Source organism: Taudactylus pleione, unplaced genomic scaffold (genome assembly GCF_031769625.1).
Source record: "Taudactylus pleione unplaced genomic scaffold, aTauple2 ptg000326l, whole genome shotgun sequence".
Taxonomy (NCBI): domain Eukaryota; kingdom Metazoa; phylum Chordata; class Amphibia; order Anura; family Myobatrachidae; genus Taudactylus; species Taudactylus pleione.
Window position 1 is genome coordinate 7,156,326 of NW_028284727.1, and position 14,400 is coordinate 7,170,725.

The 14,400-nt window shown below is 40.9% G+C and overlaps 2 protein-coding genes across 2 annotated transcripts in view; one reads left to right on the plus strand and one right to left on the minus strand.

Moving 5' to 3' along the window:
* Window positions 1-14,400, minus strand: part of NKAIN2 (sodium/potassium transporting ATPase interacting 2) — a 1,110,439-nt gene that overhangs the window by 129,832 nt on the left and 966,207 nt on the right. The window lies entirely within an intron of this gene.
* Window positions 319-8,362, plus strand: LOC148509475 (uncharacterized). Its single transcript, XM_088443069.1, has 2 exons — window positions 319-410; window positions 6,223-8,362. Exon 2 carries the CDS (start codon window positions 6,464-6,466, stop codon window positions 8,117-8,119), a length of 1,656 nt encoding a protein of 551 aa, XP_088299195.1. The 5' UTR covers window positions 319-410; window positions 6,223-6,463; the 3' UTR covers window positions 8,120-8,362.

Below are 14,400 nucleotides of genomic sequence, written 5' to 3' on the forward strand. Positions count from 1 at the left end.
TTAAGACCATCTCAAAAGAGGAAGTGCACTAGACTCTTGAAATACCCTTGTATCTAAAAATTAGTATGTGTCTTACTTCTCCGAACCACATCCTGTTTTCTGTAACAAATGAGATACTGTGTGTTTTAAAGAATCTGCTATATTAACCCCATCGGAATAAATGAGTTTTCAGTCTCAATCTCTTAAACACAACCTGCTGTTTGGTTATTGGGGCTCCCAGTTGACTGGTAAGGGGGAAACACAGAACTGACAATCGAAGGGACTTGGTAGTGAAACATCTCCTGCATTACATGGGGGCTCGGAGGAGGGAGATTTCTTGATCTCGATCCAGGATTTCTGGGACCAGTGCCGCTGCTACAGAATAGATGACACCACGTCCGCCTGCTGTACACAACTACTGACAATCCCGGGTGAGTGATTTCAAAGTTATGATTTCAACTTAATTACTTCGTCAGTGTTTGTTTACTGCCTGTGAGACAGTCTATCTATATGTAGTAAGTATACCTGGTATATTTTGAACCCGATTGTCTGTTTCTGAATTATTTTCATGATACAGTAAAAATTAATGTTATATGAATGCCATGTAATAACTGTTTGTGTACTGTTACTCTCTGGTATAAGAAAAATATTAATGAATTCAACTGTCAATTGCAATCTGTAGGTTCTATTGTACATTCTGGTGTTTTACAAAACAAGGATATTTCTTTTGTGGTCAGTATTGGTAGTCATGTTGATAAAGACATAATTGACAGATTTGTAGGACAAGGGTTTCCTGATTGTTTGGTTGATTTACCTATAATTTTGTACCTCTGCAATTTGAAATACTGTGTTATAGTGATAGTAGAAAATTTCCCCTGTCAGTACAGAGAATTATTGAAAGAGGAAGTCCCAGTGTTTATTCTGAACGTATCAGTCAGTGGCAAAAGAAAACGAACAATATACATAGAAAGCTCAGAAAATAACAGATTTTAGACTAATTATTACAGTAATCTAAGCAGTGCGATACAGTTGAGTAGCCCACTACAGTATTATCCCGTGACCTGATCCCTCACACAGATAATGGGTGCACAAGTTAGTACAAGGACTAGGGAATTGAGTCCCCTAGAAATAATTTGTCAGAGAGAGGGCGTGAAAGCTCTAAAAGGTATTTCTGTTATTTTCAAAAGAGCAGGATTTCCACCTGAAGGTATGCTAGACCCTGACAAATGGAAACGGTTCAGAAATAATAATATAGACTGGTTGACAAAGAAGGGTTATTTGGACACTGTCACAATATGGCAAACAGTTACACAAGAAATAGAGGATGAACATAGGAAAAGGTCTGATTTAAATGATGTTATAGATAACCCACCACCATATGTACCAGTTAGACTGGCAGCTCCATCAACTGCAATACAAAATGAAGTATCCACATTAACATCCCAGAACTTGTATCCCAGAATTTACTTAAATACCATTCAAGGGTGTGGTATAGAATCACAAGATAAAGTAAATCTAGATATAACTAGAGGAAGATAATGTACGTTTTGTCATTTTTGTGTCCCAGAGGGTTCAGAGAAATGACGTTTTGTCATTTTTGTGTCCCAGAGGGTTCAGAGAAATGTCCCACTTGTGATAACTGGGTATCACCTGATGCCCCACCATGTAATCAAGGTAGTAAAGTAACTAATACTTCCCTTACAAATAAACAAAAAATGTCATATGTACTAAAAAGACTGGCACCCCATAACATGAGTCCTTGTAGGGGAACAATAGCGGGTCCAGAGGGACATCACATTTTACCTATAAGAGTACAAACATCTCCAAATCCCAGGTTTAATGCAGAGCAAGTAGATCCTGCAAATGGTCCTGAATACATTGAACAAGAGGTATATAACCCATGGTTTCAATCTGATATGTTAAGAATTGTTAATGATTTGCCTGATATCAGACGACATCCACATACATTTTATCAGAAAATGGAACAGGTTAAAACTATTTACAGACCATGTTGGGTAGATCTGGAACAAATTGTAAAAGCATCAGCAGGACATGGAGAATATGATAAAATGATTGCAATCATTGTTCAGGGAGTTCAACAGGGCAGACCAGAAATTGTGGCACTTCCCGCAGTAGGAACAAGATATAGCCAACATAGTGGAAACTTGTTACTAAATAGAATACAATGGAGATGTGCATAGATTCAACAAACTGCTCCAGCTGCACCAGATTTAGTTAAAAAAACAGACACAGTACGGGCATATTATGATAAACTAATTACTAGACAGGAAGAAGAAGGTTATCCTGTTACAGAAGTAGCAGGAGCTAGGCTGTGTAAAACGAAGTTTTTGAATGGACTTAGAAATGACTTGAGAACTCAGTTATTTCAGATCAGACCGGAAGCCATGGTAATGGATATTGAAGGAATTTTACAAGTATTGGAAGGGATTGAGGATGTTGAACAGGATAAGAAAGACCAAAAAGCTACAAAAGCACAGGTAGTGACGGTGAATCTGGTTCAGAGTCAGCCACCGCGGCAGAGAACAACTGCAAAGCAACCAACTAAAGGTTATACACAGAGGAAGCAGTATGACTCCCAAGGTAATGATATGACAGGCAAGTGTTTATTTTGTAAACTTCCAGGACACCAAAAAAAGGATTGCAGAAAGCATCAGAAATATTTGTTATCACAGCGACAGATGTCTGAACATCCGTACACTGCAGGAATGCAGCACCCACAAGCATGAAGATATACAGCTCCTGTGTCAACAGTGCCTGTCTTTGCTTCACTTCAGGATAACACCACACCCACAGGTACTGTCACTGTTACTTTACCCACAGGACAAGAACTCGATTGTGTGATTGATACCGGAGCTCAGAAATCAGTTTTTATGCATGATCAGATCCCCCCTCAACTTCTTACTACAGAGACAATACAAGGCATAGGTCTGGGAGGTCAAGCAATGCCTCTCAAAGAAAGTAAACAACTCTTTTTGCTTAATAATGATAAACCTACTCCAGTTCCAGTGGCATTCCTTACCTCTCCCACCTGTCCGGTGAACCTGTTGGGAGCAGATATACTTGCACTTATTCAAGCCTCAATACAATACTCACCAAAAGGAGTCAAGTACACCAGCAATATTCCAAATGAGGTGAGCAATAGTATTGAGGCAGCCATACAAGTTTATCTATTTCAGGAACTCCAGCAATTGACTCGCTGCCACAATGGATTTTAACTGTACCTGACAGACTGTGGTCAAAAGGAAAGACTGATGTGGGACTTCTACAAGTGCAGCCAGTACAACTATCCCTCAAACCAGGTACCACACCAGTCTCTGTTAAACAGTACCCACTCACACCAGCACAAGAAAATGCTATTTCACAACAGCTGCAAACATACTTGGACATAGGGGTCATAATACAATGCAGGTCCCCTTTCAACACCCCTCTCTTCCCTGTAAAGAAGCGGGGTACAGGAAAACAAGGAGAAGTACAATACAGACTGGTTCATGATTTGAGGGAAATAAACAAGAGACTTGTAGTCAACACCCCAATAGTACCAAACCCACATACTCTCCTAAATCAGATACCACCCTCAGCAAGATGGTTCACCATAGCAGACCTTGCAAATGCTTTTTTCTCTGTTCCTATTACAAAAGATTCCCAGCGTCTACTAGCATTTACACATAAAGGAAAACAGTATTGCTGGACACGCTTGCCACAAGGGGGTGCCACTTCACCAAGTGATTTTTCTGAAGCTATGTCCACAATACTTCAAGCATGGAGACCTTTATTTCCAGATGAAACTCAACTCATCCAGTATGTTGATGATTTACTGCTAGCTACCACATCTGAAAGCAAGTGCCAAGAAGAGACTGTATCCTTGTTAAAGTTCCTGGAGGAACAAAACTGCAGAGTTTCCAAAGAAAAACTACAACTAGCAAAACAGAAAGTGATCTTTCTAGGACATTGCATCTCACACGGCACAAGGCATTTAACAGAGGAAAGGAAGAAGCTGATATTACAAGCCAAGGTACCAAAGACTATAAAACAAGTCCGTTCCTTTTTGGGTCTCCTAGGATATTGCCGCGAATGGGTCCCCCTAGCCTCGGTATTCATGCAGACACTGTATGAAAGCACCAAAAAGGAGGGCCCATATCCCACTCCCCAGCAGATGGAAGAAGCAGTGACGCAACTCAAAGTAGCTGTCACCACTTCCCCGGCCCTAGGCTTACCTGATTACAGCAAACCCTTCACCCTCTACTGCCACGAAGAAAAAGGCCATGCACTAGGAGTGCTCACCCAAAAACATGGACTGAAGCAACGACCAGTGACCTACTACTCCAGCAAGCTAGACAACATTATCCAAGGGGCACCTACTTGCATCAGAGCGGTAGCAGCAGCAGCAGTCTTAAAAGACAAAAGCACAGACATCGTACTTGATCATCCGTTAACTATTCAAGTACCCCATGCAGTAACAGAAATACTTCAACAAGCCAGAACTAAACACCTTTCAGCAGCAAGGCTAACCAAATATGAAGTGGCATTACTCAGTGCAACTAAGATAAATATAAGAAGATGTACTACCCTCAACCCCGCCACTCTCCTTCCAAGCTTACTCGAGCAACAAGAAGATCCTGAATCACTAGATTCAAAAGGAGGGAGAAATATGGTCTATCCAGACTTACATGCCTGCACCGCAAGTGATGAAGAGCAAAATGATCAAGTAAGGGACGATAAAATATACAACTCAAAAAATTTTGACTGTCATGATTGTCTGGCCCTTATGGATCAAGAAGCCTCACCTTTACCACATGTTACAGACACTGCTCTCCCAAATGCACATTATGAACTGTTTGTAGATGGCTCTAGATATTATGAAAATGGGACACCTTACACAGGATATGCTGTAGCCACACAAGATGACATCATAGAAGCAGGACCACTACCCTCACATCTATCAGCACAAGCAGCAGAAATAGTAGCTCTCACAAAGGCTCTAGAATATGCAGAAAAAGCTACAGCCAACATCTATACAGATTCAAGATATGCTTGGGGGGTTACGCAGGATTATGGAAACATATGGAAAAGCAGAGACTTTAAAACAGTGACAGGCAAACAAATACAACATGCAGAACTTATAAAACAACTTTTTCAAGCACTTGAATTACCCCATAAAGTGGCTATTATTAAGGTTCAAGCACATACCAGAAATCAGACCAGCATAACCAAAGGGAATTGCACAGCAGACAGAGCAGCAAAACAAGCAGCTAAACAGCCTTACAAAGGCATAACAGCATATGTCACACAAACTGAAGGTACAACAACAATGCCAGATTTTCAAGACCTACAAAAACTCCAAGAACAAGCAGGACCAGAAGAAAAATCATCATGGGAAAGGAAAGGAGCCTGCAAGGAGGAATTCACAGGACTATGGAAAGCAGGTAACCTATTATGTCTACCAAGGGCATTGTACCCACCCATGTGTCAAGTTACTCATGGTCTCACGCATATAGGAAAAGATCAAATGGGAAACCCGGTTAAAGGAAAGACGGATAGCTCCAGGATTCTTCCCAGCAGCTGCACGGTTTGTACAAGCCTGCTGGATCTGTGGGATCTCCAATCCAGGACAAAAGGTAAAGACTACCATGGGAGCCATTCCAAAAAGTTATTTTCCTTTCCAGAGACTGCAAATTGACTATATTCAGATGCCCAAAGTTGGAATTTCTGAATATGCACTGGTCTGTTTAAACACCTTCACAAAATGGATTGAGGCCTGACCAGTGGCTAAAGCCACTGCAAGGAACACAGCAAAAAAACTCCTCTCAGAAATTGTCTGTAGGTATGGAGTACCAGAGGTAATTGAATCAGATAGAGGCACACACTTCACAGGAGAAGTAATGACTCATATCATGGAAGATTTGGGGATTCAACAGGCCTTTCACACGCCCTACAGGCCACAGGCCAGTGCCCTAGTAGAGAAATTCAATGGAACTCTTAAACTTAAGATATTAAAAGCAGCACAAGAGACAGGGAAAAATTGGTTAGAATGTTTACCCATAGCTCTGTTTAGTATAAGAACCACCCCATCTAAAGCCACAGGGCTGTCTCCATATGAAATTTTGTTTGGGACTATCCCTAAGATAGGATGTTATTATCCACAAGAAATGCAACATAAACATGCTGACTTAACTGCATATGTAAAAGCCTTAACTGAAAAACTTACCTCTCTGCATTCTCTAGCTTTCGCCTCTCTCCCAGATTCTAAGGCAGATCTCAGTCCACATCAGCTGCAACCAGGTGACTGGGTCTATCTGAAAAGACACGTCAGGAAATCGCTGGAACCCAGATATGATGGGCCATACCAAGTGTTACTGACTACTCCAACATCGGTGAAAGTTAAAGGGAGAGAGACTTGGATTCACGCATCACATTGCAAACTCACTAAAGTTAAGTTTGATTTAAAAAAAAAAAAAAAAAAAATATGATCATGTGGAAAGAATTAATGGGTCCTAATCCAGATAGAGGTGTGTGGGGATGCATTATGTGTATAAGCCTCTTTATAGTGCTCACCTATACATATTTCTTTGGAATAATGATAATAGAGGCTGAGGAACAGAAGAATTTTACTCAAACTAATCATACCTTGACAAGAGGAAAAAGGGACGTTGTAGTGTGGCCCAACTCAGTTATACAGTCCCACATGATGGTAGCTCGAGCATTGAATTTGACTGATTGTTGGATATGCACACATGCCCCAGTCAGTGCTAGGTCCATGCATTGGGTAGCAGTACCACTGACTTTATCAGAGCTTAAGGAACTTAATTATAGTCTGGGCAGCACATATAACAAAACGATGGCAGAGACTCCTGTCTCATTTATGACAGCATATACCATCGGATATCCACAATTCTGCATAGAAGCACCTCCAGTCACAACGAAACAAATCTTTCCAGATGGGTTCGTATTAACTCCTACTCAGGCACGAGTAGGACAGGTAAAATGTTCACAGGCCCAAGTAAATTTCACAACAAATTCCACTCATAACAAAGGATATTATCTAGGATGGTGTGACAAAGGACAACTGGTAGTACACCGAGAAATCAAAGTACAGATTAATCAAACCAATGCAATTATACGAGAGTGGTTCAAAGCAAACGATTCATGTATAAATAATCGAGACATACTAGGCCCATACTCCCAGAACATAAGTGAATATCGCAGAATAACCCGACACAACAGAGATTCAAGTGTGCTTCAAGTGGCATACGGAGTGGTTCTGGGATATACATATATCCTAGAACAAGGGTTGTATTTTCTGTGTGGGAGACGTGCTTATAAGTGGATACCTTATGGGGCTTCAGGCATGTGCACTATAGGACGAGTCATTCCTGCAGTGCGAATTCAGAAGGAATATACTGTAGAACAGGTGCAAGCTGCCCAACATACTCACCAATTAGCCCGCCGTAGTATAAAGAAAAGTAATACACATGCACATGACTTAATATTCATTCCATGGTATAAGAAAATGGGCTTAGCACTAGCAGGAGGTACAATACAGAATGCACATAACATAGAAGCCCTAGCAAAACTGCTAGATAATGTAACCCAAATATATGATGAGACATTTAGATTGGTGCTGGATGATGTAAAAATGATAAAGAGGGAAGCCCAGGCACATAGAATGGTATTGGATTACTTGACAGCAAAAGAAGGAGGAATGTGCATGGTAGTAGCAGAATCCTGTTGTAATTACCTCAATAGAACTGACTCTATAGAAGAAGCTATAGAGGAACATTTAGATAAAATACAGGAATTAAAGGAAGAATTCAGGAAAAAACACAATGACCCTGAATATGACATTTCTACAGATGGATGGTTTTCCTGGCTCAATCCAGCTAACTGGTTTAGTGGGATAAAAGAATGGATTGTGGGCATTTTGATGTTCCTTCTGAAAATAGTGAGCCTAGGATTATTAATATATGTAGGTCTTAAAGTGTTTTTCTGTTGTTTTTCAGTTTGTAAGAAACGTGTGACTAACGCATTGGACTCCTCCAAATACAAAGAACTGCAGAAGAGCTGGGCAAAGAAAAGTCGTGAACAGCTTACGAGAATGGATATGTGTGATTCGCGCCTTTAAGCCCCCCGCTCGGACAGTATGATTAGCATCATCTCAGTGGGGCCATAGCCATTAGCACCATTCTTCCAAAACTGTTTGCTTAACTGTATGATAGGTAGACAAATTGTACTGCCAGAAGCTCAACTGCTAGATCAGATTAATTATAAAAAGGAGGGCATTGAGAGAGATAAATGTATTCCCCCCTATGTAATCAAGCATATATAGTTATAAATAATACTGATCTCTGATTATTACTTTAATATCTTATGAACTAATAACCTTTGCTGGGAATGTGTGTTTCTGCATGTTCCCCCTAGTTTAGGATCAGCTGATGTAATCTGTGGGTTATTTCCCCTGCTGTCTCGTCTAGAAATTTATAGATGTTTATAATGTAACAAAAGTCTTGGTGTCATATGCTTAATGTTTAAGACCATCTCAAAAGAGGAAGTGCACTAGACTCTTGAAATACCCTTGTATCTAAAGATTAGTATGTCTTACTTCTCCGAACCACATCCTGTTTTCTGTAACAAATGAGATACTGTGTGTTTTAAAGAATCTGCTATATTAACCCCATCGGAATAAATGAGTTTTCAGTCTCAATCTCTTAAACACAACCTGCTGTTTGGTTATTGGGGCTCCCAGTTGACTGGTAAGGGGGAAACACAGAACTGACAATCGAAGGGACTTGGTAGTGAAACATCTCCTGCATTACGTTCTCTAAAACAACACTCTGTTACTGATTAGTGGCAGTGAGATAAGCAGCAGAGTGGGCAGTGTAATTAGCTCCACCTTCTATCTCTGTGGCTCCAGGAGAAGTCACCTGATGAACCTGGTAGGTATGGTGACAGGTGTCTGTCAGTTGGTAGAGTGCTGGACCACACTCCTGGTTGGGTCTTTTGCTGAACAGCTGGACTCTTCCACTGCCTCTGAGATACTATTGTCTGCCTTATCCCCAAAACTTCCCTGCTGACCTGTTACTCCCCCAGCGCTGCACTAGTGGCAAAGTCAGCACTGAGTCACTGCAAACACTTTTTGACATGAAGGGTTAAGCTGGCTACAGCAAGAGATGGATCATGCCATACTTGATGAGGGAAATCTCAAATAAGGCTATATACTACATTTCACAGAATATTTTTCCCTGATATTTGTCATTCAGTCTGTAAACCCTCCTTTTAAATGTCATTATAGAGGTGCTGTGAGTTTACAAATTGCAACTCCTTAAAAAAATCACCCACACTTTGGTTACTATTAGAGGTCGATCATTATATTCACCGAAGATTTTAGAGCATTCATATTCTTTCATCAGTAGTTTACTTTTCTCTAAATCAAATCATACCCTTGTGTGTAGGTTACAGGAATGATTATTATAATAAATGCACATACATTTTGATCGAAAGACAATGTAAGTACAAAATATTTTCAGTGCTGTCCTCGACTGTTTTCTAAAACTTGTTAATTGGCCCTCGAGCTGAAATAATTGCACACCCCTGATCTACATAATTGTGTAGCCAGATTTGCGGTCTGCATATTAAACTGCAACAGTGTCAGTCATCACTATCCTTCATGCCTGTCACACTTTTATGGAAATGATTGACTCTACTTTTTGTTTCCTGATTTGCATGATGACAATCCCCTACCACAGCACCAGGACACTTCAACATATGTTGCCGAGGATACAAAGTCCCATAACTGCTGACTTTTATTTTTAGGATTCATTAGTGTTACGTAACCTCATACTACATGCCTCATAGTTTTCAGTTTCTCATATACTCAGCTAAGGTGTACCACAGATTTTAAACAGAAGTATCACTGTAAAACACACCCCATCACAACCCGTTTACATTCTATAGCATGTGCTTTCTGCCACTGGTCAGAATATTTGGAAACTAGCCTGCACAGTTCATCCCTGTTGGGTCATCTTTTACATCTTGTAGAAATAATCTACTAGTTTGAAACATTATTACTTTAGTACCATAAGCAGAACACAGATGATAAGATATGACAGCAGTCAACTAGTTGATGTGTTTAACCTAATAATGAAAATAAAAACATAACTACACATATCTAAACAAGATATATGCAGTTCTGCGGATTTGCTGACTGTGTGTATATTGCTTTTTCAAATAAAATGAAAGTTGTCTGAAATAGAGGCGGCTTTAGGGGGAATATGCTACAGCATATGGTGGTTTTCACCACACATATAACAATCAAATAATGGCTAAGTCTTTGTGGGATACCTCTAAAGGATTTCTGCTCCTTAGTATTAAGGACTTGCCTTCCTGCTTTCCTGGGAATGGTATAGAATAGTTTAATCTTCTGATTGCGCTTTCATTGCCTGAGGCAGTAGTGTCTGTTTAATATTCTGCCTCTCAGTATCTTTTCCCTTTTATCATTTGTGCAGTACCTGGGTTCCGGGATAAGATATCCTGCGTTTTATTGTGGAGATCTAAGAGATGTATGAAATGATCAGTGTTCACAGTCCCAATGAATGGATCAATCATTTGTAAAATCGAACAGGTTTACATGAAAACATCTGATTTAAATTAGCTAGTTGTTCATTTTGTTGTGTAAGGCTTTTGATTTGAGGATGAATAATATAGGCTGTGTAAAAATTTATTGTGTAGAGTGGGCATGAAATGTACTGAGAAAGCCACTGTGAGATACAAGGTGGAAAGCAAAGTCGTTTAACACCGATGTACAAAAACAAAAGTTTGGTAGCTCAAGAAATAGTAACATTTCCAAATGTATAATACTTAGGGGCCAATTCATCATCACTTAATTCACAAAAGCAGGTGAAAAGTTTTGGGGCTATTCATCAAGAAGGTAAAGCAGGAGATATCACAGATATCTCATACTTACCATCCTCTCGCCGAATGGCCCACTGTCCCCATACAATAGTATGGGGACAGTACTTATCAAGCTCAGAAAATATAATATTTTCGGAGCTTGACTGCGGGAGCATTCGCCATCTTCAGGTGGCAAATGCCATCTTCATTCGCCATTTCAGATGGCAAATGCTCCTGCTCCAGCATCACAACCCGCTTATTCCCTCTGGGAAGAAGGTCCAGGTTGCTCCTTCCGCCGAATGTCGGGGCTCTTGTGCACATGCGTGACCTGTAGGTCGCACATGTGCACTCCCATCAGCAGCGAAAGGATTCACTGCTCTGAAAAAAAATTTTTTTTTTTTTTAAAGAAATCAAAAGAAATAAATATAAATGGTGCAATGGTACATTTACTAAAGATTGATTTTAATCGATTTCAAATCTATCTTAATCGATTTTGTGATTCTATTAAAATTTTAAAAGCCATTTTTTCAATATAAAGATAACTATTAACTAGTGATCAGTTTACTGAGGAACCTTTACATGGGAAACTGTTGTAATCTCTGAATTTAGAAGACAGAATTAATTACTGCTGTAACTCTTACTGGTTAATTCTGATGCAGAGACTATTAAGATAAATTAAAAAGGCCAAATTATAATGGACCTAAATCCAATGACAAAATATGTCAGTCTTTAAGTAAGTGATATCAACAGGATACAATAAAGGATACTTTAACTATGTATTCAATGCAGAAATGAAAACATCCGGAAAACGTTTATTGTGTAGCAAGTAATTCTCTCTTTGTGAAAGCTTTAATGTAAAAACTCTTTCAAACAAGATATATTTTAGATATTCCATCTGTGCATTTACATTATTACATACTGTATATGCATGCAACAAATGATATACAGTATGTCCATATTGTATTTCATACTGCCCATATAGGGGAAGGTGTACATTGATTTTTTTTATGCAAACATAGTATACATTTTAACAGTTAATCTATCTACTCTGCAGACCTGTCAAGTAGCAAATAGGATGAAGAACTTTTGGTCTATTTTAATTAATTCATGTAATTATAATTTTTAATTACCAATTTAGAAGCTGTCTGTTATGAAGGTTAAAGTGATAAGTAAAAGTTTGAAGCAGATTACTTTGTGTAGAACATTGCTGTTCTAGTGGGCTTGGTATGACTCCTACAACTACTTTAATGGCTCCATTCTTGAAAAAATATATTGGCTCTATTGTCTAGAAAGATAATGTTGAATACAGCTCACAAGAGTTGTAACACAAATCCATCTGTAAATGCTATGTTCGTTCTCAGGACATCTCCCACTTACTTCTGACAGATCAGCATAATATCCAGCATTAACTGCTGTTCCAGCATCCCACACCGCTACCTGTAAGCTATACACAGTCATTGGCTGGTGGGCTGTATTACAGCTCCGCACCATCATAACCAGTGTATCATAATGAGGACAGCTGTATACAGTGGCGTAAGTTCGTCCCAGATGCCCGGAGGCAAGTTATATTTTGGTGCCCACCCCCCCCATCACAGCCACTGACACTGTAATGTAGCATTTTGCATGCAGACAGGCTATATATAGACAAAGGCAACAGCTGATGACATGACATGGAGCTCTCCACTAGTGTATGGTGGCTTCTCAGGTGCCGGGAAGAGGTGCCATGTATTGGGCGACCGTGACGGTACACTCCAGGTACATAATTACAGTACAATATTCAGCCATTCACATTAGACCCCTGTGGAGCTTACAATCTATATTTCCTACCACACTATGGTTCATTTATTGTTGGGAGCCAATTAACCTACCAGTATATTTTTGGAGTGTGGAAGGAAACTGGAGTAACCGGAGAAAACCCACGCAAGCACAGGGAGAATATGCAAACTCCACGCAGTTGGGGCTGTAGTGGCAGAGATGGCTCCAGGGGTTGGAGCACCCTGTGCCGGCTTAATTAATAGCACTCAATATTCGCTTACGGCGAAGCTGCGCGTGACCGAAAATGGGGGGCATGGCCTAATTATCATAGGGAACCGCCCCCGAAGTTACATTATTTGGAAGCGTGTCCGCTTGGCACGCCTCCAAATAATGTCAGGCTGGGGGTAAGCCCAGCACTCCGTCACTAGCTGGGCTTCCACCAGCCCTCTCCCGGCACTGAATGGATGCCGCGCACATGCACGCAGCATCCATTCAGCTACTCCAGGGTCCGGCACAACCACACACCTGCGTTAGTGGGTGTCCCCAACCTCCCGATTTGACCACCCGCAGGCCACTTCGGCCCATGGGTGGAGATGAAATCGGGAAGTTGGGGAGGGGTGCGCCCTCAATGGGGTGGCGCCCCTGTTCGACCGCACTGGTCGAACACCCCAAGAGCTGGCCCTGCGTAGTGGGAAATGAACCCATGACCTCAGTGCTGTGAGGAAGTAATGCTACCCATTACACTGTGCTGCCAGTTGCTAGTTTTATTGTTGTGAGTTCTAAAACTCATTGATAAATGAGATTCATAGATTCATGTGAATGTACTTGTCTCGGAAGCTCACTACTAACATCATTGTACTCTTGTCTCTCTACTGGACTGGAGTGCGGATCTTTCTCATTTCTGGGCACACAGCTTTCTGTTGGCAAACACAAAGTGTAAATATATTTGCAGTATTCTAATGCTTTGGCTTCAATATAGCATTTTATGGAAAATTAAGAGAATGCTTGGCAAGGCCTGCCTGTTTTTTCTCCACAAAAAAAGGGATTTGACCTAGTGTTTAAACAACATCAATGTCTCTCAGAAAAAAATATGTACTCAACAGCAAAGTCATGCTTAGAATTCAAGTGTGTGACATCCCAGACACCACCTACTGTCTGGCCCTGCATGTGGATGGCCGGGCAACATCTTTGATGAGACTGAAAATTAAAAGACAACAATTTGATTGATTTGAACCAACAACTATTGTGACTCAGCAGTTCCAGAAGCTTAGGTATATGTTTTACGTGGGTTGGGTACAGGATCAGAATGCCGGTGGTCATAATAGTGCCAGCAGCATCCCAGGAGTCAGAATCCAGACCGAACTAGGTGTTCCCAAACCCTAACTTCTCCCCTAACCCTCTCTCCCTGCAACCTATCCCTAACCCTCCCCTCCCTCAGCCTAACCCTAATCCCTGAATGAAACCCTAACCCTCACCCCCAGCAACCTAACCATAGCCCTCCCCCATGTGCTTAACCCTAGGTCTAAACCTAACCCTTCCCCAACCCTAATACTTATTGTTGGGATGCAGGCGGTCGGGATTCTGGTGCCGGGATACCGACTGCTGTCCGGGTTCCGGCACCAGTATTTTGACCACCGGCATCCTGACCGCTGGGATGCCGACTGTTTCCCATTTTTCATTTATTTACCAGGTACTTCCTCCTGTGTGCCAGCACGAACTGATTTGCGCAGCTCATGAAGAACCTGAGAAAGGAGAAAACAC